Source organism: Dromiciops gliroides, chromosome 3, assembly GCF_019393635.1.
Source record: "Dromiciops gliroides isolate mDroGli1 chromosome 3, mDroGli1.pri, whole genome shotgun sequence".
Lineage (NCBI taxonomy): Eukaryota > Metazoa > Chordata > Mammalia > Microbiotheria > Microbiotheriidae > Dromiciops > Dromiciops gliroides.
Genome location: NC_057863.1, coordinates 263,823,453 through 263,850,063, shown reverse-complemented (window position 1 = coordinate 263,850,063; position 26,611 = coordinate 263,823,453). Strand labels below are relative to the sequence as shown.

Sequence of the window (26,611 nt, the reverse complement as noted above, 5' to 3'; positions counted from 1 at the left end):
GAAGATATACAGACTTCTCTATACCTTGTACAAAGAAGCCAGTTCTAACAGTATTATTCTTAGTCATGACATGCCACATAAGACTAAGGGAATTTCAGTAAATCCATTATAATAGTTCAATAAATACAAGAAATTAACTAATTTCCAAGACTTATAGATACAACTGTCTTAAGCAGAATTTAGTTCACACTTTTCACTATTTTCAAGGGATTTTGCAAATAATATTTATCAATCTTAAAGCAAGGTAATAATAAGCTTCTTTAATACATATTTTAAATATATTTTAAATAATTTATATATAATATTAATAAATAAAATATTTTATAAATATTTTAAAGTCTTTACTCCCTATATTTAATGGTAAGAATTTTACATAAAGTAAATTCAATAGGCTTACCTGATCATCTAAAACAGGGAGAGACAAATCAAGGAAAGATTCATGAACCAAGGAAACCTTAACCAAACAGCAAAAACATTTTTTAAAGGCAAAGAAGTTTTGTTTATTTTAAAAGAGAAAATGAAGGGAAGAAATAAGCATTTATATAGTAACTACTAAGTACTAGGTACTGTGCTAAGCACTTTACAAATTATCTCATTTGGTTCTTGCTACAACAAACTCTTATCCCCATTTTATAAGTCTGAAGAAACTTAAGCAGACAAAGGTTAAATGACTTGTCATGGGTAACAGCTCATTAGTGTCTAAGGTCAAATTTAAACTCAGGCCTTCCTGACTCCAAGCCCACACTCCACTTTACTCAGATTGCCTACAATGCCTAAAAATACACTAAAAACTGCTTTGGATAAATTTTATGTAATTGAAAAAAGATTATTAGGGTACTGTAAGGGTAACAAATTACATGGAACAAAAATACTTCAGGTAGAAATAGAATTTAAAACTATATTATCAATATCCAATTAATTACTAATTAAAATATGTTATTCTTAAAATGTACTGTTATTATATAATTATATTATCATTATCACTGTACCACCAAACTGCAAGTATGAATTAATGAAAGGAAACATGACCATGTAACCAGGAAAGATTTCAGGGTAGGGCCAAGAACTTTTAAAATTAACACAGTACTATATACACTTGAACAAATATTATTATAATAACAGAATTTGAAAGTTATAACTTTATTTGTAAAGTAGAAATTTTAACTTATATTTGATACATTGAATAAATCTAGTTAAAATCAAACTATCTACTTACAGTTTTGCATTCCTCACACATGATTGTACTAGTTAGTTCTCCACCAAATATTCGATCCACAAAGCTTGGTATTGCTTTCTTTTTTTCATGCTCTATAAAAAAAAGGTTTAACAAAATAACTATAAAATTAAACAGACAAAGCAGATGAAAAAAATAAATTAGATGGTGCATCAATTAGCACTTGTAAATCATATAAAATTTAAGGTCTCCTATATAACAAACTTTCAAATTACTTCTACCCTTGACCCAGCTGAAGTTGCTTTAGGAACATAAACTCAATATCATTAGTGAGGAATATAACATCAGCTTCAAGTAGAAATGTGATGTAATTAACAGGGAAAACTAGGGGCCAGGAGAAATATACTCTAACCTCTGTTCTTCTACCATCTAGCAATGTGACCATAAACAAGTCACAATTACTTTGGACTTCAGTTACTTCATCTAAAATATGGGAGAGAAGACCTCTAAAATCCTATGAATCTATGCCACTAGAGGAGAATTAGATGAGAAATTCTGATATTTGAGGGTAGTATATATGATTTACTAACTAATTTTACTTAATTACCATATGGTTATAAAAAAAATACACCACAGGAATATGTGCACTTCCTTCAATTCAACTGACCACGTGCCTACATTGTACCTGACACTATTAAGACTCTTGGGACACAAAGACAAAAAGGAAAGCATTCCTGTCCTCAAGAAGCTTACATCATTCCAAAGTGAAGCAGCATATACACAGAAAAATAAATAGAAAATATATCCAGAGGGCATACAAGACAATTATGGGTCAGGGAGCACAAAAAACAGCAAAGGCCTCTTGTAGGATGTGGCATGTGAGCTGTCTTTGAGGGAGGTACTCCTTTTTATAAAAAACATGACCAAATATAAGCTGAAAATAATTTTCTCCTTTCTACTTTTTATTACCCTCATGGAAGTTAAACCAAGTCAGAACCATTTTCTGCAGACACTAAATATTTATCAACCTCATCATTTACATAACATAGATCTGTCTAAAGTAGGGCTGTGTCAATTACCTAGCCCCAAAGGGCATCATCGAGAGGTGAAAAAATCAACATTAAAGCAACTCCTAATGTTTGAAGTACCATAAGATAGGCAAAAAGGGGATGGCCACAGATTTAACTTCCCTAATACACATTACTATGCAACTAGAGCACACCATAATTTTCTTTTCTAGTATTGCATATTTGAACGGCTTCACTGACTGACAGCAAGGTGCAAGTATCAAAGCTTCTATATATAAAAAATCCTTGAACAAACAAAAAGATGCTAGCAAACCAGTATCTAAAAAGGAACTAAAAAAAATTTAAATGAATTTTACTTTGGTATTTGCATTCTGAAAAAATCAAACATTACCTTTAATTTTCTTTTTAAGTTCTTCATCTAATTTTTCAGTGGAATTGCCAAATGCTTTAAGAATACCAGTGCTTACTCTCTGAAAACAATGAAATGAGTACATATACTATGATTATGTTTTATTAACTTCTGCACAATCACATTTTTAAAAGAGGCTTATAAAACACTATCTACAATAAAACAATCGTAAGAACTGATCATCTTTTTATTCTTTCCAACTCCAAAGGGTGAAAAGTTATTGGTTAAGGCAAGAATTGAAATATGTCCATTAGAAAGTCATCCTTCTACCTTTTATATCTCCATATGTGTACTTTAAAATCACACTACTTGGTGGGGCAGCTAGATGGCGCAGTGGATAAAGCACGGGCCCTGGATTCAGGAGGACCTGAGTTCAAATCTGCCCTCAGACACTTGACACTCACTAGCTGTGTGACCCTGGGCAAGTCACTTAACCCTCATTGCCCTGTAAGTAAGTGAGTGAGTAAGTAAATAAACAAATATAAATAAAAATAAATAAATGTAAATAGCTAGCTAGATAAGCAAAATCACACTACTTGGGGCAGCTAGTTGGCACAGTGGATAAAGCACCGGCCCTGGATTCAGGAGTCCTGAATTCAAATCCGACCTCAGACTCTTGACACTTACTAGCTGTGTGACGCTGGGCAAGTCACTTAACCCCAATTGCCTCACTAAAAACAAAACAAAACAAAACATCTTGGGAAGCAACCCCAGTGGAGATGAACCTTGATTAACTGTGCTATGGCCACATCTACTGAAGACCCAAAAAAGGAAGCTCTTCTTACCAAACTTCTCGGCAATGTCAAATGGTTCAATATCACGAAGAGATATGAATTTATCAATGGAAATCACATTAAAAGAGAAAAATTACCATCTGCTTTACCACTGCACCTTAAAGACTATGGGACCTTTCTCCCAACTTGCAGCTAAAACCTTCCATATACTGTTGCCCCATTAGAAGGTGAGCTCCTGGAGAGCATGGACTGTCTATTTGTATTCACAGCACTTAAAGTACTTTTACACAGTAAGCACTTAATGAATATTTTATTCATTCATTCAATACCAACCTTAAAAATTTATTACCAACTCAATGATAAATAAATGATCAGACTATAAAAAACAAATTTTACAATGATAGATTTACCTGGATTTCTTCCGCTCTCATCCCATCCAGTAGATACCGAAGCAGTTCCTGACTATCTTGCTGCTGATAACCTTTAAATCGCACTGCTCTATTTATATGAACAAAAAAAGGAAATAGGAAACTAATAAAATATGAAGCCACATTTACAAAATCCAAATAATCACACCTTTCCTTTTAGAGTCTTCCCAGTTTATTTTAACTTCTTCCTCTGATACCTTCTTTGGAAGACGTAATATCTACTTACTAGTTTGAGAATATAAGAAAAACAATGAAATCTATTTGCTCACCAAACAGAATATGTGATGAGATCTTTTCCATATTATTCCTAAGCAAAAATGTGCTATAGACAGTATCCTATTCATGTGTTCAATATACAATCTGAACAGGTACTCACTTTTTACAGACCTGAGAAAATAGCTCTTTAGGTGTCACAATTCCCCTTTTGGTTTCATGCATTTCATTAAGAAATTGGCACATGGCTGAAGTAAGAGGACCTGGAGGCTCAAGGTTTATCTCTAGAGGTTCCTGAATACGAAAAATAAAAAATTGCTTTTTTTCAATCAATATTAAGGATTGTTATCTATTTAAAACATTTCTAGCAACAAAGAAATAGAAGGAACCATGGAGACCATCTAGCCCAATGCCTTTATTTTACAGATGAGGAAACTTGGACCCAGAAAGCAACTCACCTATAGTCATACAGGTGGTAAGTTGTCAGAGGCAAGATTCAAACCCAGACCCTCTGACTACAAGCCAAATACTCTTTCTACTCACTCCTCCATACTGTTTCCTTATTCTAGAATTGGTTCACTTTTAACTAGTGCTACTTTCTATCCTTACAATTTTATCTGTTACCTTCACAATTTTCAGTTTTAAGTGTTTATTTCCATTTTGACTGATGGGTTCTGAATGCATGAATTAAAAGAAGATAAAAGTAAGGGTAATAAAATGATATTTCCTTTTATTTATGACTAAGACACATTTTTTCCATTGTTTCTCAAGATATCTTTATAAACGTCAGTAGCATTCTCTAGACTAAAATAAGTAAGCAGACAGATGCATAAGATAAACAACTCTTACAAATTATAAAAAAAGTTTCATAATTACTTAATCAGTTTTATTAACATATAAATGTTATGAACTTAAGAGCAAAGAACATAGTATTGGGCATCCAAACAAAAAATATTTTTAAATCTTAGAAGATAACATATTTATTTCAAAGAAAGAAAACTCTCATTATAAACATAAATATACATACAGGGGGGCAGCTAGGTGGCGCAGTGGATAAAGCACTGGCCCTAGATTCAGGAGGAACTGAGTTCAAATCCGACCTCAGACACTTGACACTCACTAGCTGTGTGACCTCAGGTAAGTCACTTAACCCTCATTGCCCCACAAAAAACCAAACCAACAACAACAACAACAACAACATACTGTTAGAGATAAATCAGGAGGTTCAATTTTCACTATTGTTCCAGACATTTTTACTTCCTTCAATAGTTCCCTTAGTACTAGAGTCTGTGACAAATTCTGGAAAAGAATAGGGAAAGAAAAAAGACAAATTACTTTAGATGAAAAGGTATGAAATTAACCAGTACAGAACTCAAAGACGATTAGGACTTCATTTCTCATTACAGTTTTATGCTTGGGTAATGAAAATTGTAAAAGAAAAACAACAAAAGAATTACACCTCTAAAAATGTATACTAACTCTATTTCAAAACTAGAGAAAGCTCCCTTAGATACAGGTTCATTGTACCTGCCATGTAAGATTGTTACAAATGTATTTCTTACTTGAAATTAGAGCTGTATAAGGTCATAATAATTATATTCTGCCTTCAAACACAAGCATCTATAGATATCCTCTTTAATTCAGGCTCAGGAACTATAAATCTGAATATCTTCTTAAGAATTTTGTTCTCCATTTCACATCTTTTCCAATTTGTTTAATGTTCAAGCATTCCACCATTAAACTAACTTAGAAAGATTTTTCTCAGGGTAGCACCAAATTTCCTGAACATATTACAATACTAATAACCACAAACTGACTTTGTATGACTTAATAATAACAGAAGGGTACTCCCACAGTAATTTATGGCTAATTTATCAATGGGTACAAAGTAAATGTTTACTAGTTTATAATGTAGTTAACGTAAAATCAATTTAAAATATTGCACTGGGGGCAGCTAGGTGGCGCAGTGGATAAAGCACTGGCCCTGGATTCAGGAGGACCTGAGTTCAAATCTGATCTCAGACACCTGACACTTACTAGCTGTGTGACCCTGGGCAAGTCACTTAACCCCAACTGCCCCACCAAAAAAAAAAAAAAAGGAAAAAAATATTACACTGATCTTAATAAGCATGTGATCCTTTCTTGCACAAATACCAGTTTTTACCTCTTACTCTAGCATTTGTGTTTAGTTTCTAATATATTAACAAAATTAAATTGTAAGGTCACAATTTTTATTTCATTTCAATTTTGAGTTTGGCATTTGGCCCTCTTGATGAGGAAATTTCAACTGCCAAATACTGCTCAGGAACTGTTCTGTAACATAGTCTTAGAAAGTAACCTAGGACACTAAGAAGTTAAAAGTGACTTGTCCAGGATCAGTATATGTCAGCAGTAGAACCTGACAAAGATAAGACTTCCTGATTCTGAGCTATCTACTACCAAGCAGCTTTTCTTAAAGAAAAAAAATTCTTCCAACTATGCTACCTGACTATAAATCACTGAAGATCAGTCTCTGAGCAGTAGCTCACCAAAAGAGCAATGGGAGAAACACAGGAACACATACATAGGCTGGAGCAACTTGTCAACACCTGAGCACCAGGAGCAACAAAAAATTAAGTAGAGATGTATGACTAGGAAAGGAGATGGGCTATCCATGTATTAAGAGCAAAGATGAATATTCTGGGTATTCTATTAATACCGAAGTAATATCAAAATACCTAGAGGAAGGTCTCCAGATCTTAAGCCCTCTATTGATGATTTTTGGGAGAATACTGCACATGATGAGGAGGTATGGATAGGCTGTAATTTGCACTCTTGGAGAGTGAATCCACATACATGACATCAAAGATCTATCAAAGTTTATTAAAGTATTTAATATAAATGATACTAAAGGCAAAGTCATACATGAAATTCTATAGAAAAGTAAAATATTTCATTAATTTATCTCATGAGATGCAACAACACAGTTTATAAAATACTTGGGCATTTTAGTAAACAAGTCCTATAAAAAGATGAACAGCATAAAAATAAATATTTAACACTTCATCACCTGCATAACTGCATTAAAGAAACATGTATTCCCCAAATTACTGAGTCCTTTCACAGTCACTTGAATAGTAGAATTCAATGGAGAATTTTCTTTAGTCATGTTTTCCTTTTTCTCTCTTTCCTGTTCATTTTTGCTGTCTTTTTCTAATTTTTTGTTTTCAATTTCAGTTTTCCCTTGATCTTTTGATGCTAAAAAGAAAAATAAAGGTTTAAGCAATGTGTAAAACATTCATTGTTACATAAAGGATTAATGAGAATGGAGCTATACTTGTGAATTTTAACACTATGTAATTCAATCTGGACCAATCTGGTTTTGTTAATTTTTTTCTATTTACAGAATTTGCAGAATTTATTGATAGATTATATCAATTTTAAATGAACTGATAGTTTTCACTGGCTCCTTTTCTGTTCGGACCTTTCTTAAGTTCCCAAAGTACACCCTTCTTTTAGTAGATGGTCTCTCCTTCGTTTATCTATACTGAGGTCTTACGTCATGAGCTCTCTCATCCACTTTGTTCAAAACCTCAAAATTTCTCTGTGTCCCCACATATCTTCTTCTCCTTTACTACAGGGTCAGAAGACAAATTAGACCTCCTCCACCTTCCTCTCATCTTCAATTCCTACTTTTCTTCTGGAATCTTTATCATTGCCTACCAATAAGCTTAAACAGAACCAAATCAATCTTTGCTTGACCCTACTATATATAGTCTTTTATGCTACTCAATTTCTAAAAACAGAGTTCTAAACTTGCCACTTGAATTTATTCCGTGGTTCCATTTATTCATTTTCTCTCTTCATTTTTTATCAGTTTTGACTATCTGAACTTCATGGCCCTGTGCAGTGTACCCGCTGGCAGCAAACACCCTTCTCCCTTTCAGTTTCTTTATTGTTTTCCCCCAATAGATTGTAACCTGATTGAGGGCAGGGAATGCCTTTATTTTCTTGCATCCCCAGTGCTTAGCACAATGCCAGGCATAGAGGAGGTACTTAATAAATGTTTATTGACTAATTAATTCTTATTCTTCAACTCCTTCCTAATGTGGCTTCTAAACCTCTTCCCCTAAAGTCACCAAATAGACCAAGTCAGTAGCCTTTTCTCAGTTCTTATTTTCTTTGGACCTCTCTGCAATATTTCACGCCATTCTTCCTCATCCTTCCCTCATAGCTGCTGCTACTCTATCTTATCCTTTAACAACCTAGACTTTCATGCAGACCATCCTGCATGCTTTATTCTATTTATTTGTTGAAATCCTCATCTCTCCTCATGACCCAGTTCAGGTGACACCTCCTACTTTCCTTAAAGTTCTCCTTAGATGAAAATGAGGGGAATTACCTACTTCCTCAAATTTTTCTGCAGCACTTTGTCAGAATCTCTTTTTTGTTATTATCACACTCTACCTTGGATCACACCTATCTGTGAACATGTCACATAATACACTCCATTAGATGATAAGCAATTTGAGGGCAAGATTGTACCATTTAATAGTTCTATCTCCAATGATTAAAAGTGCTGCCTATTGCCCTGAAGCCAGCTTAAGCTGTCTTGAGTTGCCATATTTTCCAAAAACAAGACCTGGGCAGCTATGCAGAAGCCAGAATGATGGCTCAAGGACAAGCATCAAAAATGATGGGCACTCCTCTGCCCCCTAAATCCCTTCCCATGCTAACATAATTTCCACCCCTAAATAAGGCTCTCAGTGTGTCCTTGAGGGTGGAACCAGGTACAAGACAGGTGCCAGTAAGTCTGCACCAGACTGATAAACTGCAGCTGGGACCCTTGTAGGTAAGCAGACCATCATATCTTTATAGTGTAGCAGTTTCCAAGGGAAAAAAATGCTGCTTTAGCCATCCTACTTACTCCTGTTCCCCATCCCCTACTACTCCATTCCTTCTCCTATCCCACTCCCATTTGGGAGGGGATTGCCCTCCACTCTTTCCATGAGACTTCCCCTTTCTGTAATTCATAAATATTCAAGCTTCTGCCTAGATTGTGAACTCCTTTGTACTTGGTGTAGGAGTTTCATTTACATGTTCATTTCTCTTGTAATAAATCCAATTTCAACACATCTCCTGGACTTGTGATTTTTTTTGGTTAATGTGCCTTTGCCACTTACATCACAAAGTTTGTGGAAAGTGCTATGTAAATGGGAGTAATTTTTATTTACTTTTAACTTGTTGAAATGAAGGAAATTTATTAAATTGACATAAGCACCAGTTTTGACACTGAAGAGTATGAAGATGCATATAAATTTGTGGTTCTATTCCTTTTCATTCTTGACAAATGGGCAAAGCTCTTCTTGAAAAATGGTGAAGAATGCAAACATAAAGTAATACATAAGAGAAAATAAAAATAATGCAACTATACAAAAAACCAGTTCTGTGAATTGGCAAAGGGAAGGCAGCAGACCAAAAAAATTCCAAGACAATTTCAAGGCCATCTTAACTTTACAACTCAAATGCAAATTAAAACAGCTCAATAACATACTATTCACCAAAGATGGCACTTGCAGTCTCAATATACCTTTCATAACAATTCATTGTTTTAGTGTTAAAATAGATGACACTAAAAAACAACACAAAGCAAACTTCTGCAATGGTCTCATATTTTAACACATTTAGCATTTTTCTACTCATTTACATATAATTACATCTGAAATGAAGATGAGTCAAGAAGCGAGTGAACATGAATACAGGGAATACATGTCATTCCAACAAATTAATTGGTACTTTGTAATACTACTACTTACAGTCTGATTTTAACAGGATCTAGTAAATTCTGTGTAAGGTAATCCTCTTTTGGATGTTATTTAAGAGAAGAATATTTTTTTCCAGAAGACATAATTATAACCCTGTATACCCCACAGCATAGATATATTATAATGAGATTCCCACATAATTAGAATTCAATACTTAATGATAAAGAGTTAGATCTAAACCTTATACATAAGATTCACCCATCTGCTTAAGTGCAGAGCAATATTTTAAAAAATATTTCTATATATATATGTATATATATATCCACTACAAGACTTTACCTGGTCTTGGAGTTTTGACATTGGTTTGTTTTCTAATATAATCCACAAGTTGACCCAATCGACTTGAGCTGCTATATTGGACCTCCTCATCACACAAGTAACACCTGCCTCCCAAAAAGTACCAGAAGAAAACAATGACCAAAACCAAAACCAAAATCAAAACCAAACCAAACCAAACAAAAAACCTCATAGGTCTAAGAATTAACACATTAACTTTAAATGTCAAATCTTATAAAAAATAAAAACATTTTTGTCTTTTACATAAGCAAATTTTTTTTAAGAATTCCAAATATCTTGAATAAAGTTGTTCTTATTATCAAGTTAGTCAAGATTTCAAAAACATTCTAATATCAACAAAAATCCAAACTTAACCTATTAGGTGGAATGATGATTTGAAATGAAAAATGTTAATGAGTTTTGCATAAACCAATTTCAAAGCAAAGTTCATGATAAACATGCTTACCAAATCTTACAATTAAGTAACATTATATGTTGGGTGAATCCTATTTGAAAGACCAGGGTTGAAAAATTACTTTAAAACTATGCACCTGAACACACAAGAATATGTGTTTGTTTCCCGACAAGGATACTTTTGAAGCTGTCATTTATTCTCAACATCTCTGAATTTTTCCATTGAAATGTGATCACTTTGGTATAATGAACTATATAATAAAAAAACAATAATACTTCCTAACATTTTTCTGCAAAGCAGAACAACACACTATCATTTACTAAAACACTATCAGAAATTATTACACAGTCTACCTTTCTGAAATATAGTTTGCATAAAGTTAACCGTTTACCTCTTAAAGATTTTTCAAATATATTTATCCTCACTAGTTAAAAGTCTTTTCAATAGTTCCCCAAACTCACCACACACTCCAGTTGTACAAACTAAGCACCAAACAATGGGGTTCTGATCGTGGTGTGGTATAATGCTTCAAAGCATGCTGTTCTTGAGAATCTCTGCCACAACCCTAATGAAAGTAAGAAGCTGAAAATTATAAAATTTTATGCATCCGCATGCATTTAAGAATCCACAAGCTAACATGAACAAGGTACAGATGACTTGTTGTTTTTAAAAAAAAAAAAAATGAAACATTAAGACTCCAATTCTTTATTAAAACTTAAGAGTCTCCAAAGTAATTAAGGACAAAATTCAAGTTTGAGGAAGAAGGTAATTATGAAAAAGTCAGATATATTCACTTGTCAAAAAGGAGGATTATCAGGGATATTGTGGGGAGGTATAATAATGATGAAAAAAGGGAACAAAGGAAACGAATGAAACAATGAAACATTTTTTTAAATCACAAAGAAGAGAGGACATAAAACAGACAGGTTTTGGTACAAAGTTAAATTTAATAAGTAATGAAAAAACAAGCTGTATATACTAGCTCAATGACTTTAAATACAATCTTCTTTTTCTATACTTTGTGGATATGTTCATGTGTGAGTTCATTTATATATACACATCTTATGTTCTTTATATGTTTATATATGTAGATATTTATAAAATAAAGTAATACGCTAAAAGTATTTTTCACAACCATTCCCTCATAATCTTAGTTTAAGTCATCCTTACCTTTCACTTATACTTTTCACTTCGATGCAATAAATATTAAGTACCCACTATATACAAAGCATAGCAGATAAGTGGCACATCAGATAGATTGCCAGGACTGGATTCAGGAAGACTACTCTTCATGATTTCAAATCTGGCCTCAGACAGCTGTCTGTCCCTGGGCAAATCACTTAACCATTTGCCTCAGTTCCTCATTCGTAAAATGAGCTGGGGAAGGAAATGGCAAACCACTCCAGTATCTCTGCCAAGAAAACTCCAAATGGGGTCACAGAAAGTTGAACATGACTGAAAGGACTCAACAACAATATACAAAGCACTAAGCTAAATAAGTACTGAGCATTCAGAGACAAAAATGAAATAGTTCCTGTCCTTAAAGAGTTTACATTCTACTGAGAAGAAGCCTGTAACCATTAAAGAATTAATACAAGGTATAGTAATCTGAGGTGGAAGTCAGCCTCTGAGAATCAGGAAAAGAATTAAAAAACAGCTGGCACCTGAGCACTGTGGGAACCTGGGGATCCTAAGAAGTGGAGCATGTCCATTTGAGGCATGGGAGCCACTATGTGCAAGCAAACAGAGAGGGGAGTTAAAATGCCAAGTTTAAAGAACAATTAGTTGATAAATCTGGCTGGAATGAAGTGCATGAAGAAGAATGATATGAAACAGGTCCCAAAAGCTAGGTGAGAGCCATGTTTTGAAAAACTAAATATCAGGTTAAGGAGTTTGTGTATTTCACCTTTGAGCAGGAGTTCTTAACTTTTTTGTGTCATGAATCCCTTTGGTAGCTTAGGGAAGCATTAGAGACCCCTTCTCAGAAAAATATTTTAAATGCATAAAATATATAGGATTACAAAGAAAACCAATTATAATGAAATATAGATAAACATTTTTAGAAAGAAGTTCATAGACTCCAGGTTAAAAACTCCAGTTCTAAAAGTAATAGGGCATGAATAATTTTTGAGAATGTGAATAAAAGTATCAGAATTGTTTTAGAAGCATTAATTTTTTAAAAATTACTTATTTATTTTACATGCATTTATAATCTATTCCCTTACTGCTCCTTATGAAACAAAACAAAAATAAAACTCATCATTCTTAGTCTAGTAAAAAAATTTTTTTTAAATTCCTATTAGCTATACCTCAATGTATGTTTCAGGCTAAATTTTAAGTTCATCATTTCTCTAGCAGAAGGTGAATGGCATGTCCCATCTTCAGTCTTCTAGACTTACGTTTCATCACTGCATTAGCGTTCTAAAGTCCATAAAGTTTTTCTCATCAAAGAGAAAACCTCTTTCATGGCATCATTGTATAAATTATTTCTGTTCACTTGATTCTGCATCAGTTCAAAGTTTACCCAGTTTCCTCTAAACTGTCCACTTTGTCATTTCTTATGAGGCAATGATATTCCATTACATTCATAGACCATAATTTGTTTAGCCATTCCCCAACAGGCACTTTCTTATTTTCTCATTTAGGGCTATAACAAAGAAATATTAATTTGCAGCTATGTATTAGAAGGATTGAAAGGTAAATACTGTAAAAAAAAATTATATCTATTAGGACATTGTTATGATAGTGCAGATAACAGAGACAGCCCGAACAAACTATGAGAGTGGCGACATGTGAGAACTTTTGTAGAATCAACAAAACTTGACAAATATACATATACTGACAAATATATATGTGATATATAAGAGTCAAGGATGACTTTGAAGCTGAAAACCCAAGTGACTAGAAGCAATGGTAATGTCAATAAAACTAAAGAAGTATGGTGAAGGGTTAAGTTTAAAATTTATTTCATTTTAAGCAGCTGATGGCAGCTGGTGATGCAACAATGTTGAGAGAGGGAGAGTAAGGGCAAGAGGCTGCCTACAAGGCAGACAGGTTTGCTCTGGGACACAGATTCCAACAAAAGACAAAAAATTGCACCAGGCTAATATCAAGAAATTCAATGAGCAACTTCAACAAAGAACTCTTCCACCCGAAAATTACACGAAAAGTCAGCCAGAAACCCATGGGCAATGGAAGAGAGTTATCAGCAATGCCAGTACCAGCATAGGAAAACAAGTTAGCCACAACCCAGTTCTACCAGAAACACATGTAGCTTGCCAAGCACTACAGTACTGTATCTAGAATCAGAAACAGAGCAGTACTCTCTGAGAAAGCCTCAGGGTGATGTGGGAACACATAGGAGAACCCCAGAAGTCACTAGGGAAAGAAGTGATGAAAACAGTCTAACAAAAACCGACCAAGGCATCCCAGGGCTCTGAGATCTCTAACATTCTGTCCAGAGATGCAGTACAGGGCTCTCTATCTATAATCTTATAACTAAGAAGTAGAATATATTTGAACAACAACAAGACTTATTTGAGGCTGCATATTATTTGCCCATCTTCTTTCCAGAGTGTCTAGCAGATAAAAAGAAAACTGACTGGCTATTGCTCCTATGTAGTGATTAAGTAACACACTGAAAATCTCTTGGTGTAAGCTATGGTGAATAGCCAAACAGTTCAATAGAGCATCTTAAGAGGAGAAACTAATTTAGATGTTAATTCCTTTAAAAGAAAGGGTGCACAGAAGCTATCCTGAATTAAAAGATGAAACTACATAGGATTTTAAAAGAGCTGTAATGAAACAAATAGTTTGTGCCTCAGCTGGTGAATGATGCAGTTAGCTAAAAAAAAGAAATGTATTCTGCTTTCAAGTAGTAAATGGTACATTTGAAAAGGTTGCATGGTTTCATTTCATAATATTAAATAAAACAGTGAAGTTTTTAAAAAGACATGTGCATAGAGCCTCAAAAGTCCAGAGGAGCCTAACTCCTAGAGATGGAGGTAAACACAAGGGCCTAGCCAACCAACACTATACCCAGCATTTCAACAGGGGGCAGACAGAGCCTGGTCCCTACATGAAGCTGTCTTCACTGCTTGGACTAAAAAACCAAAAGCCTTAGGACACTAAGCAAATCCAATTTACCTTGGATTATCCACATGCAGCTAAATTTCTAAAGTAGTGATTCCAAACTTGTCATTATGAAAATATATACAACTTGATTTCTTTTCTTCCTTGTCCCTCCACCCCAACCTTCTCTCACTAAAAGTTATCATATTGGGGGTGAGGGAAATAAAGTGAATTAAAATTAATTTAGCTTTGATAACTGTAATACCCTTTGAGATGAGTGTCTATGGGAACATACCAACAAGGAGGAAAACTCACAGCACAGGAACGAAATGCTGTTTTATTGTTGGAAAAATACTATTCCTGTAGCAGGCTATATACCCTTCCTACGGAAATATAGAGGTGGTAAAATAAATGAAATTACTGTAACTATTATTCACTGCAGGTAAGAGACTACTGCTAAAGTTGAGTTAGCACAAAACATTCAAGTTTAAGTTATCTGGCACAAATAATTTAGAAACAGTAAATCATAAAAAATGTGTTTTTGCCAAGATAAAATTTTCAGAAATTATATTCTGACCACATACTATCCCTACTGAATCAGTTATCCAAAATGCAGTTATAGTGAACGATTCTTAAAAGCCATTAAGAAGGAAGAAAAAATTTATTCATTTCAAGCTACCTTGGGCCTCTGTCTAGTCCAAATATAATAGTGAATCTGCACTGCCCAATACCACTGAAAATTTTTAAGAAACTCATAAATACAAGCGATCCATGTTGACTTATATAGTGATTATAAAAACAATAATAAAGTCCAAGGCTCATTAATAACTCCAACAATTGCTTCCTCAGCTTCTTTGAAAAACTCTAGAAGTCACTTGTGTTCTATTTTAAAGGATATATTTCTTTGGCTCATTTCAATAAAGGATTCTGCATCTCCACATCAAATAAGTGAAGAAGATTAAATTAATGCTACTTTTATTTCTCAAGGTACCATTTTATGTCCTTGAGTTGAGTTCAAGAATTTAGCTTCCCCTCTAAGTTAGTTTCAAATTATAATGAAAAGAAAAGTTCTCTTTCATATAGGTAGTCCCTTTAAGCGCCACCATTTAACTTGGTACCATCATCAAAAGATCTAACATCTGTCCTTGACTATCCCTGTACAATTAGGGGAGTTTTTAATCTCTTCCAAGAAAAAAAGCAAGCATAGTAGTTTTGATCCCCTAGCAGAGACTATAAGATACAGATAGGTCCCATAAAACAATGAACATTCCTTAATTGTCAGAAAGGGGAATTAGCCTCACATGAATTCCAGTCCACCTTTCTTAGCATAGCTAATTGTAATGTTCCTGCCCCAATCCTATAACCTATCACTTTTTCTCCATGCCTACCATGACCCTTTACTGGGTCAATAAAGAGGGTTCCCTCTTTTTCAGCAGGGTTGCTGGCTTTACTGAGATTGTCAATCTGACCTGCTTTGTTAAGAGTTATATGAGTCACAGTTAATGATTTTGCTCAAAACCCTATACCTCTGTTTACCTTTATTAATTTGTTTGGTACATAACTCACTTCTATATAACACGTTAAAACTGGTAAGGAGGGGGCAGCTAGGTGGCGCAGTGGATAAAACACTGGCCTTGGATTCAGGAGGACCTGAGTTCAAATCCAGCTTCAGACACTTGACACTTAACTAGCTGTGTGACCCTGGGCAAGTCACTTAACCCTCATTGCCCTCAAAAAACAAAAAACCAAAACAAAACAAAAAAAACGGTAAGGAGTTTTCTTTAAAACAACCTTGTAAGTCAGAGAGTACAAGTATTATCTCTAGTTTACAGATGATGAAACTAAGGCTGCCATAGGTCACACAATTTTAAGGCAGGAACTGAACCAAGGTTTCCTAACTTCACTATACCATGCTACCTCTTAAACAAAATCAAAACAATACCTGATGGCCACATTTAAGACACAGCCAGATTGAAGGGTTTTCTTCATTCTCCCCTTCAGATTTATCTTTTGTTCTGTTGTCAGCCTTGCATTCTTGGCAAACGTTCCATTGCACATTCATCAAAGACTTTCTCAAATTACTTTGCTCTAATCCTTTTCGAATATGTCTGCATAAAGGTTCTGTAAAAAAAAGGAAGCAATAAAGAAGAGATATTTTGTTAACAGCAAGTTTGCTTTTGAAATGTCAATCACACATACAAAAAATTCAAAATCAAGCTTCAAAACTTCCTTTCTGGCATATAGCAAATAAGTCTAAAAATCCTTTTTTTTTTTACTTTTTTTTTTTGTGAGGCAATTGGGGTTAAGTGACTTGCCCAGGGTCACACAGCTAGTAAGTGTTAAGTGTCCAAGGACAGATTTGAACTCAGGTACTCCTGACTCCAGGGCCAGTGCTCTATCCACTGCACCACCTAGCTGCCCAACAAATCTTTTTATATGCTGAAAGCTAAAACTGGGTCTGAATATAATGTGTATATTTTGTAGAATATAGAAATTTTGTAAATAAATATAGAAATTTTGAAAAAACCTTTCAGTTCTTAAATACTATAACAAAAACTATGACTTTATTTAATAATTAATAATAATAAATGATAATTTAATAATAAAACTTATCATTCTTAAAATGTTTTAAAAACAATTTAGAACGAATTATTTTAAATAATTTATAAAGACATACATACATAATATGAAGTTCTACTATTTTCCTTCTAGAATTAATGTTTCATCCTATTTTTAATGTAGAAATACAGTGAAAAACAATACATTTTGGAACATAAAAATTACCCCCTCCAATAAATAAATAAAATCCAAAAGATTATACCTAAAATTTCAGCAGCATCATCAGCCAGTACAGTTTTTCCCTTTGTACGTTTCTTTCCCATGTTAGCACTCTGCAGATTACCTAATAGTGCATAAAGAATCTCCTAGAATATAAGAAATTTACCATAACAAAAATGTGAGTTAATGTATATATCATTTTTGTGACACAGAAATAAAACCAAGACATAACCTAAAATACCATGATTTGTATTCTGACTGTGCTTTATTTATAGTTAATAAAGTATTTTCACATATATTATCTCATTTAATCCTTAGACATGACAAGCATTATTATTCTCATTTTATTTAACTCTTCAGCTAAGTTTAGATGACTTGCCTTAGGATACAGGACTAATAAGCAAAAGGCATAATATGCCTCCAGATTCTAAATCTAGTGGCCAATATAGTCCTCTTTCAACTACATCAAACTCAATTCTTGATAAAAGGCTTTACTGAAAATGATATTTTAAAATACCATTTTTAAAAAGTGCTGGCTTACCTAGGGTAACCTCTGTGATCCCCTCAAGGAATGCAAAATACATTTTCCATTACACTCTAAAAACTAAGAAAAATTTGGAAGACAAAATTAAAAATAAAACCAACTATAAAGTTGAATGTGATGACATCTAAGCTCGCTTCCACAGTATTTATCTGACTAAAGCACTATGTACAAACCAAATTATCTAAAATTCACTTACTCGCTCTCATAGAAACACTCAGGGTTTCATTCAGTAAAGCAAGGGATCCTTCATTATAATATATCCATCCCAATCTCAACTGGAGAAGTCAGAGATTGTGAGAGAGAAAAAGTCTGTCCCCACCCCATCCAGAATTTCAGTAATTGGGAAATCCTAGACTACAGAGGGAACAAGAGGGCAAGAGGGAATGGAGCCTAGCCCTACCAGAGTCCTAAACCAGAAAAAGAGGCTGAAGTCATCCTGAAAGCCATAACTGTACCCGTGGGAGTTGATGAAATTACAGAGAGAAAAAAAGAAGAGAGTCTTGAATAGAACTTGGGGGGACAGGCCCATGCATAGCTGAAAGAGCACAGATGATGAGCCAACAAAGGAATCTGAGAACAGGTAAGAAAAGAATCACGAGAGCAGGGTTATGAAAGCTGAGAAAGAAAGATTATCTAGAAGGAAGGAGTGGTTAGTACTCTAAAAAAACCTGAGGTGAAAAATTATGAGGACTGAGGGCAGCTAGGTGGCACAATGAATAAAGTGCCAGCCCTGGATTCAGGAGGACCTGAGTTCAAATCTGGTTTCAGATGCCTGATACTTTACTAGCTGTGTGACCCTGGGCAAGTCACTTAACCCTCACTGCCCTGCCAGAAAAAAAAAAGAAAAGAAAAATTATGGGGACTGAGAAAATGCTATTTAAGTGAGTGGGAGAAAAGAATAATGTAGACAACCTTTTCTAAGAATATGACTATAAAAGAAAGCCACAGCATGATAGCTTCTTATTCTACTAATAATTGCTGCTAACAAGATGCCATGTGTGGTCAGTCCAGGATGATGGCGTAGAGGTTAAGGGGAGATCACATACCATTTCTACCACTTGCATCTCCCCATTCCTCCAGCCACCATCCCTGTCCAAGGCCAGGTTTCAAGAATAGGATACCCATACTCTACAGGTCTCCTGGTCCTGTCGCTATCGACTTCTTCAATTAGGGGTGATAAGGAGTCTCATATTCTCTTCAAGTTCTTTGTTTAGTAGCACAACCCTTGTTTAAAGGTTAAAGGCTGCCCACCCTTCCTACCCCCACACCTAGGTGGGAGAAGCTGAGGATATTTGAATCACAGTGACCTGTAGAAAGAGTTATATGGCTACAATTTGCTCGGAACCTGGTAGCATCCTCCCTTTTTCATGTGAGAACCCCAAAGCCTCTCTTTTCAGATGATGGTGATAATTTAGATTTCTCTAACTTCAACCTGCCTATGCCAAAGTCCCAGGGCCCTGCTAACTATTGCTGTAATCTGCAGTTGTGCTATTATACTTAACACTGCTAGGAATACCTTTTGTGTACAGATGAATTGTTCTGAAAGATGAAATTTAATGAGAACATAAAGTCCTGTACACAAGTTAAAAAATGCAATGATGTAAGAAGAAAAAAGGTGGTTTGATATCAATTTTTTAAAAGACTTGCAGTCAGTAGTGCACTGGTTCAATATGAACCACCTTATATGAATCTGCACCCCAAAATATAATGTAAATTTAAATAGTTATCCCTTTCGCATTGGGACTTTCCCCATAGCAATTTTGATATGTCACAGAGATCAGCATAAGAAATTGAATGGGAATTTTTTGGGAGTTTTCTGGAAGCCACAGACAACATGCAAAGGTCAGCAGATGACACAGAGTCTATGATCAAATACTTAACCCAAATTTTACAATAAGTTATTGTAAACACCCCATAAAAGAAAAAAAATTCAGAAAAAAATTCTTCTCTGGTACAAAGGGAAGGTCAAAAATTTTTATATGGATTTTCCATTGTGGAGGTACTATATGCTAAACTAATCCCTGCTATGTGGAAGGGATAACTCTATATAGAGGGTACAGGCATAAGGTGAATTTGATTTTGAGAGGGACATATGGATATGACCCTCCACTGAGATGGAAAGTGCCCCCCCCTTCGGCCTAGTGATCTGATCTCAAAGTCTTAAAGTCCTTTACAGCCCCCTATTTCTCTCCCTCTATTTTTTTTTCTAGAGAGAGGCAATAATGGGAAGCTACTATCCCCCCTTTCTAAATATAGGCATATCAACTTAAAAATTGTTTCAAAGAGTCTGCACTGAGACATTATGTAGACATGATAAAGTTGTTGCAGAAACTGAAAATGTTACAAAATAAGTAATCGCTGAACATTCCAGGAGAATGATTCATTACTGAACCCAATTACCGCATTTTGCTCAAATTAGATGTCTGTAAAAAGTATAAAAACTGCTTGATTTCTAATCCCGGTGTGTCACACCTCCTGGTTGTCCCAGTGAGTGTGGTACACCTTTCTTTCGAAAGAAATAAAATCAATGCTTCGGCCTCCTTTCTCCTCGAGTCTCTATTACAGGGGTCAGTGGGTGTACTCCCATCCCACTCAATTTGATGATATAAATAAAAATTAAGAGGTAAGAAAGAGGATCACACTGGAAGTAAAAGGATGGGGGAGGTAGAATGGGGTAAATGAAGAGGCATAAAAGACCTATTACAGCAGAAAGGAAGACGGGAAGGGAGGCTGTGGGCACTGCTTGAACCTTACTCTGGAATTGGATCAAAGACAGAATAACACAGTTGGGTATAGAAAATTATCTTATCCTGTACGGAAGTAGAAAGAGAGGAAATTTTAAAAAGGTGGGGACTGACAGAAGGGAGTACAGATTGGGAGAGGGGATGGTCAGAAGCCAAACACTGTTGAGGAGGAAAAAGGTGAAAAGAGAAAGAGAGAAGGATAAACAAGAGGAAAAATAAGATGGAAGGAAACACATAGTTAGTAATCATGAATGTGAATAGCATGAACTCACCCACAGAAACAGGCAGAAGAGTAGATTAAAAAACAGAATCCTACAATATACTGTTTACAATAAACATTCTCAGCAGAGAAACATGGAATAAAGGTAAAAGGGTAGAGTAGAATCTATTATGTGTCAGTTGAAGTAAAAAAAAAAAAAGGCAGGTAGTAATCACAATAGACCTAATTAAAAGAGATAAGGATGGAAATTATATCTTGCTTAAAAGACAAAAGCAAAGCAAAAAAGACCATATGAAAAGAGATGAGCAGGGAACAACATTTTGATAAAAGGGTACTATCGACAATGACTTCATATCAATACTGAACATAAATATACCAGTTGACACAGCATCCAAATTCTTGAAGAAAAAGTTAAATGAGTTAACTATAACTAAAATATAAATAACAGTAAAACTGTAATGGAGGAGGCTTCAATTTATGCCTTCAGATCAAGATAAATCTAAACATAAACAAGAAAAGTTAAGATGAATAGAATTTCAGAAAAATTAGATGTGATAGACCTCTGCAGAATGCTGAATGGAAAGAGAAAGGAGTATACTTATTTCTCAGCTATGTATGGCACCATCACAAAAATCAACCATGTAGGTCATAAAAATATGAAAAATGCAGAGAAGCAGAAATATTAAATGAATCTTTTACTGACCACAATGTAATAAAAATTACATTTAATCCATGCCTTTGAATCATACATTAAAAATCAACTGGGGGCCGCTAGATGGCACAGTGGATAAAGCACTGGCCTTGGATTCAGGAGGACCTGAGTTCAAATCCGACCTCAGACCGTTGACACGTACTAGTTGTGTGACCCTGGGCAAGTCATTTAACCCTCATTGCCCCGCAAAAAAAATTTTTTTTAAATCAACTGGAGCAAAACCCACAGAAGAATGTGCTAAAATCATCTTCTAACCAAGAAGGGCTTGGAAGGTCAGAAGGAGGGAGTGGTGTGCTGAGAAAGGAGTGGAGCCCAACCCCACAGTCACCCTGACACAGATCCAGTCCCAGGAAGGCCTCACCAGAGAAGGAGATGCCCAGAGCCTCTGAATCAGCTGAAGCACCAGTGTCATCTGGAACTAAGCTCACAGTCTGGTGAGTGGGCTGAGCCCTGGGCAGGGGAGAGACTACAGGAGTATATGTTGGTGCTGAGGCAGAACTTGGGTTTTTGACCCCTGCTGAGACCCAGGAAGTAGGCTTGAGTAGCAATGGCCCAGGTAGGGGAGGGGCACAGGCTTGCCCATAGGAGGTGACAACCACAACATGCAAAGCTAGTTGATCAGTAACTTGGTCTGAGGTCATCTACGGACCAGGGAACAGGACAGGCAAGTGAAGAACCTGATCCTCCTTAAATCATACCACTTGGGATTTCTGAGTCTTGGGATACTGCAGCCTGGAAACAGTGCCCCACTTTAAGGAGCTAAAAGGCAAGTAAAAGAAAGGCAAGATGAGCAGAGAAAGGTGAGGACCATAGAAAGTTTCTTCAGTGACAAGGAAGATCGAGGTGCACCCTCTGAGGAAGATGTCAACATCAGAGCCCCTATATCTAAAGCTTCCAAGAAAAATATGATTTGGTCACAGGCCACAGAGGTGCTCAAAAAGGACTTTGAAGGGGCAGCTAGGTAGCGCAGAGGATAGAGCACTGGCCCTGGGTTCAGGAGTACCTGAGTTCAAATCCGGCCTCAGACACTTAACACTTACTAGCTGTGTGACCCTAGGCAAGTCACTTAACCCCAACTGCCTCCCTAAGAAAATAAAAATATTTTTTAAAAAAAGACTTTGAAGATAAAGTTAGAGAGGTAGAGGAAAAAATGGAAAGAGAAATGAGGGTGATGCAGGAAAGACATGAGAAAAAAGTCAACAGCTTGAAAAGCCAAATGGAAAAGCTCTCTGATGAAAATAATTGCCTAACAATTAGGATTGAACAAATGAAAGCTAGTGACTTTATGAGAAACCAAGACAAAATAAAGCAAATCCAAATGAATAAAAAAATAGAGGGCAATGTGAAATATGTTCTGGGAAAAACTGCTGACCTGGAAAATAGGTCCAGGAGAGATAATTTGAAAATTATTGGTCTACCTGGAAACCATGATCAAGGAAAGAGCTTAGACATCATCTTCCAAGAAATTGTCTGGGAAAATTGCCCTGATATTCTAGAAGCAGAAGGCAAAATAGAAATTGAAATCGAAAGAATCCACAGATCACCCACAGAAAGAGATCCCAAAAGGAAAACTCCTAGGAATATTATAGCCAAATTCCAGAACTCTCAGGTCAAGGAGAAAATATTGCAAGCTGCCAAAAAGAAAGAATTCAAGTACTGTGGAGCCCCAGTCAAGACAGAACAAGATCTAGCAGCTTCTACATTAAAGGACCGGAGGGCATGGAATATAATATTCCAGAGGGAAAAGGAATTGAGATTACAACCAAGAATCACCTAACCAGCAAAACTTAGCATAATCATTCAGGAAAACATGGGACTTTAATGAAAAAGAGGACATTCAGGTATTCGTGATGAAAAGACCTGAACTGAATGGCAAATTTGACTTTCAAATACAAGACCCTAGAGAACCATAAAAAATTAGAGTTAGGGGACATACCTGGGGTTGTACAGTGGGTGACTGTCTTGGGTTTTGGCTGGGATCCCCCTGGGTCCAGGGGTGGTGCTTTGTCCACTGTGTCACCTAGCTGTCCCATGATGACACCTTAAGGGTAAAATTGAGGGGTGGGGGGAATGCACTAGGGGAGAGGAAGGGCAGAGGTGAAATCCTACATGAAAAATACAGGAAAGGGCTTATGGAGTGGGGGAAGAGATGGGAGAGGAGTAGAGCAGTAAATGAATTTTACACTCATCAGAAAAGGCTCAAAGACCTTAAACTCATCAGAGTTACCTCAAGGAAGGATTAACACATATACCCAATTGGGTGGAGTAATCTATTTAATCTGGGCAGTAAATGAGCCTAACACTCATCAGAATTGGCTCAAAGACCTCAATCACATTAGAATTGGCTCAAGGAGGGAATAACATACACACTCAATTGGATGGAGTAATCTCTCTAACCCTGAAGAAAATAGGAGGGAAAGGGGATAAAGAGAGTAGCAAAAGAAGGAAGGGCAGATTGGGGGAGGGGACAGACAGAAGCAAATCCCTTTTGAAGAGGGATAGGATGAAAGAAGATGAATAATAGAATAAATATAATGGGGAAGGGAATAGGGATGGAAGGGAAACTGTTAACAATAGTAATCATGTAAAAGAGAAAAGGGGGAAAAATTGTACAAAAAATATTTATAGCAACTCTTTGTGGTAGCTAAGAATTGAGAATCAAGGGAATATCCATCAACTGAGGAATGACTGAAGAAGCTGTAGTATGTGATTGTAGTGAAATGGTATTGTGCTATAGGAAATGACAAACAGGATGATCCCAGAAAAACCTGGAAAGACTCATGAACTGATGAATAGTGAAGTGAGCAGAACTGGGAGGACATTGTGTATAGTGACAGCAATATTGTTCAATGAGCAATTGTGAATGACTTAACTACTCTCAGCAATAAAATGATCCCAGACAATCCCAAAGGACTGATGATGAAGCATACTATCCACACCCATAGAAGGAACTGATAAAAAGAGCACTTGTGGATTGTACATATATAACCTGGTTGCTGTCTTGTGGAAAGGGGAAGAAAGGGAGGGAGGGAGAAAAGTTTGGAACTCTAAATCTTATGAAAATGAATGTTGAAAATTACCCTTACATGTAACTAGAAAAAATAAAATAAACGTTTGTTGCAAAAAAATCAACTGGAGCAGCAGCTAGGTGGCACAGTGGATTGAGCACCAGCCCTGGAGTCAGGAGGACCTGAGTTCAAATCCAGCCTCAGACACTTGACACTTACTAGCTGTGTGACCTTGGGCAAGTCACTTAAGCCCAACTGCCTCACCCCCCCCCAAAAAAAAATTAATTGGAAATTAAATAAACTAATCCTAAAGAATGAGTGGGTCAAAGGCCAAATTATAGAAAAAAATAATTTTATTAAAGATGACAACAATGATACAACATACTAAGCTTGTGGGATGTAATCAAAGCAGTACTTAAGGGAAACTTTATAACTCTAAATGCTTACATCAGTAAGAAAGAGTAGATGAAGGGGCAACTAGGTGGCGCAGTGGATAAAGCACCAGCCACAGATTCGGGAGGACCTGAGTTCAAATCCTGACTCAGACACTTGACACTTATTAGCTGTGTAACCTGGAGCAAATCACTTAACCCTCATTACCCTGTATAAATGAACAGGCAGTGACTAGCATTTTTCAATCTCTCTCTCTTTCTCTCTGTCTCTCTCTGTCTCTGTCTCTCTCTCCCTGGCTCTTTCCCTCTCTCTCTGTCTGTATTGCTATATTTATCTGTTTATCTATTTTTCTACCCATCTCTACCTCTATGTATTTCTGTATCTAGGTACATCTATCATCTCTTTGTTTAGGTCACTTAACTATATTTTGCCTGTATAAAAAGTTGGGGTAGAGGATAAACAGAGGGGAGTACAAAAGTGGTCTTTAGTTGATGTAGAAGGTGACGTGTGGCCCTGATTCCCAACTCCTACATAAACATCTGGATGCTTGGGAGAATTTCCTGAAATAAAATGAAGCATCTTTAGAAAGGGAGGTATCCAGGGTCCTTACCAAATGTTTTCCTCCCTTAAACTTTCAGCATGTAAAAAAAAATTATTAAACTATAACCGCTAATCTGAAAAACTTATAACTATATAAGCTGTAGAAAAAATTATAGCTATAAGAAAAAAATGAATGAACAAACAAACAAATAAGTGGATGGATGAATAAATGAATAAAATAAAAAAGAAAGACTAGATGAAAAAATTGGGCACAAAACTAAAGAACTAGAAAAACAACAAATTTTAAAACCATCATTAAAATGCAAAATAAAAATCCTGAAAAATCAAAAGAAAGATTAATAAAACTGAAAGTAAAAAAGCCACTGAACTAATAAATAAAAGGAGCTGTTTTTTGGAAACAAATAAAATAGATAAACCATTGACTAATTTGATTTTAAAAAAAAAGGACAAGATGCCAACAACTTCTCTTTCATTTTCTAACTCTGCTCCATTTATTTGTTATATAAATCCACTCATAAATTAGAAAAAACCATTAATTTTTAAGTAAGTTATGGGATTCTAACCACCCTTGTAGACCACAACCATGATGGGAATAGGGGATACCAGTCTAGTTGCCAATTTAGCCACAGAAAGCTATTCAAGAATACCTTCCAAAGCCCTAATTCTCTCTATGCCCTTGTTAAGTGGGTTGGGTAAGGTATAAAGGTACAAAGGCCTGACATTTTTAGGGGTTTTCCTCCTTAGGAATTCCATATATTTGGAGGTGGAGCCAATATGGTGGAGTAAAAGGAAGCAGTATAGGATGACTACCCTCCCCACACCCCAAGCTTCTAATGGGGAAAAAAATCAATGAGGCATTTGTCCAGCCCAGGTTAGCTCAGGATACTGATTATGAGTTCTTAGGATACTATAAATGGGGTCTGGCCAGGAGTGCTCTGTGTATAGAGGTCTGCACCAGGGCAAGAGGAAGTTCTAGATCTATATTAGGGCACTTCCTGCACTGTGAAGGAAAAAGGCAACAACCTGTAGCTTTAGTACCCATTCCTGAGTCAGAGATCCAGGGAAGACCAAAAAAGAACTGTTTGGGGAAGAAAGGAGG

The 26,611-nt window shown here is 35.7% G+C and overlaps 1 protein-coding gene across 5 annotated transcripts in view; it reads right to left on the bottom strand.

Moving 5' to 3' along the window:
- Nucleotides 1-26,611, bottom strand: part of USP16 (ubiquitin specific peptidase 16) — a 40,811-nt gene that overhangs the window by 8,916 nt on the left and 5,284 nt on the right. For 3 of the 5 annotated variants that reach the window (XM_043998428.1, XM_043998426.1, XM_043998427.1), the window contains exons 2-12: nt 17,374-17,476; nt 16,495-16,673; nt 10,943-11,046; nt 10,070-10,173; nt 7,036-7,223; nt 5,190-5,285; nt 4,150-4,280; nt 3,756-3,843; nt 2,594-2,672; nt 1,217-1,308; nt 398-454 (exon numbers count right to left, since the gene is read on the bottom strand). In XM_043998428.1, the coding sequence (XP_043854363.1) occupies nt 398-454; nt 1,217-1,308; nt 2,594-2,672; nt 3,756-3,843; nt 4,150-4,280; nt 5,190-5,285; nt 7,036-7,223; nt 10,070-10,173; nt 10,943-11,046; nt 16,495-16,673; nt 17,374-17,434 (1,179 nt within the window). In that variant the 5' untranslated portion in view covers nt 17,435-17,476. Of the gene's footprint in view, nt 1-397; nt 455-1,216; nt 1,309-2,593; nt 2,673-3,755; nt 3,844-4,149; nt 4,281-5,189; nt 5,286-7,035; nt 7,224-10,069; nt 10,174-10,942; nt 11,047-16,494; nt 16,674-17,373; nt 17,477-26,611 lie in introns of those variants that run through there. The other 2 variants (XM_043998429.1, XM_043998430.1) reach the window with 2 other exon arrangements.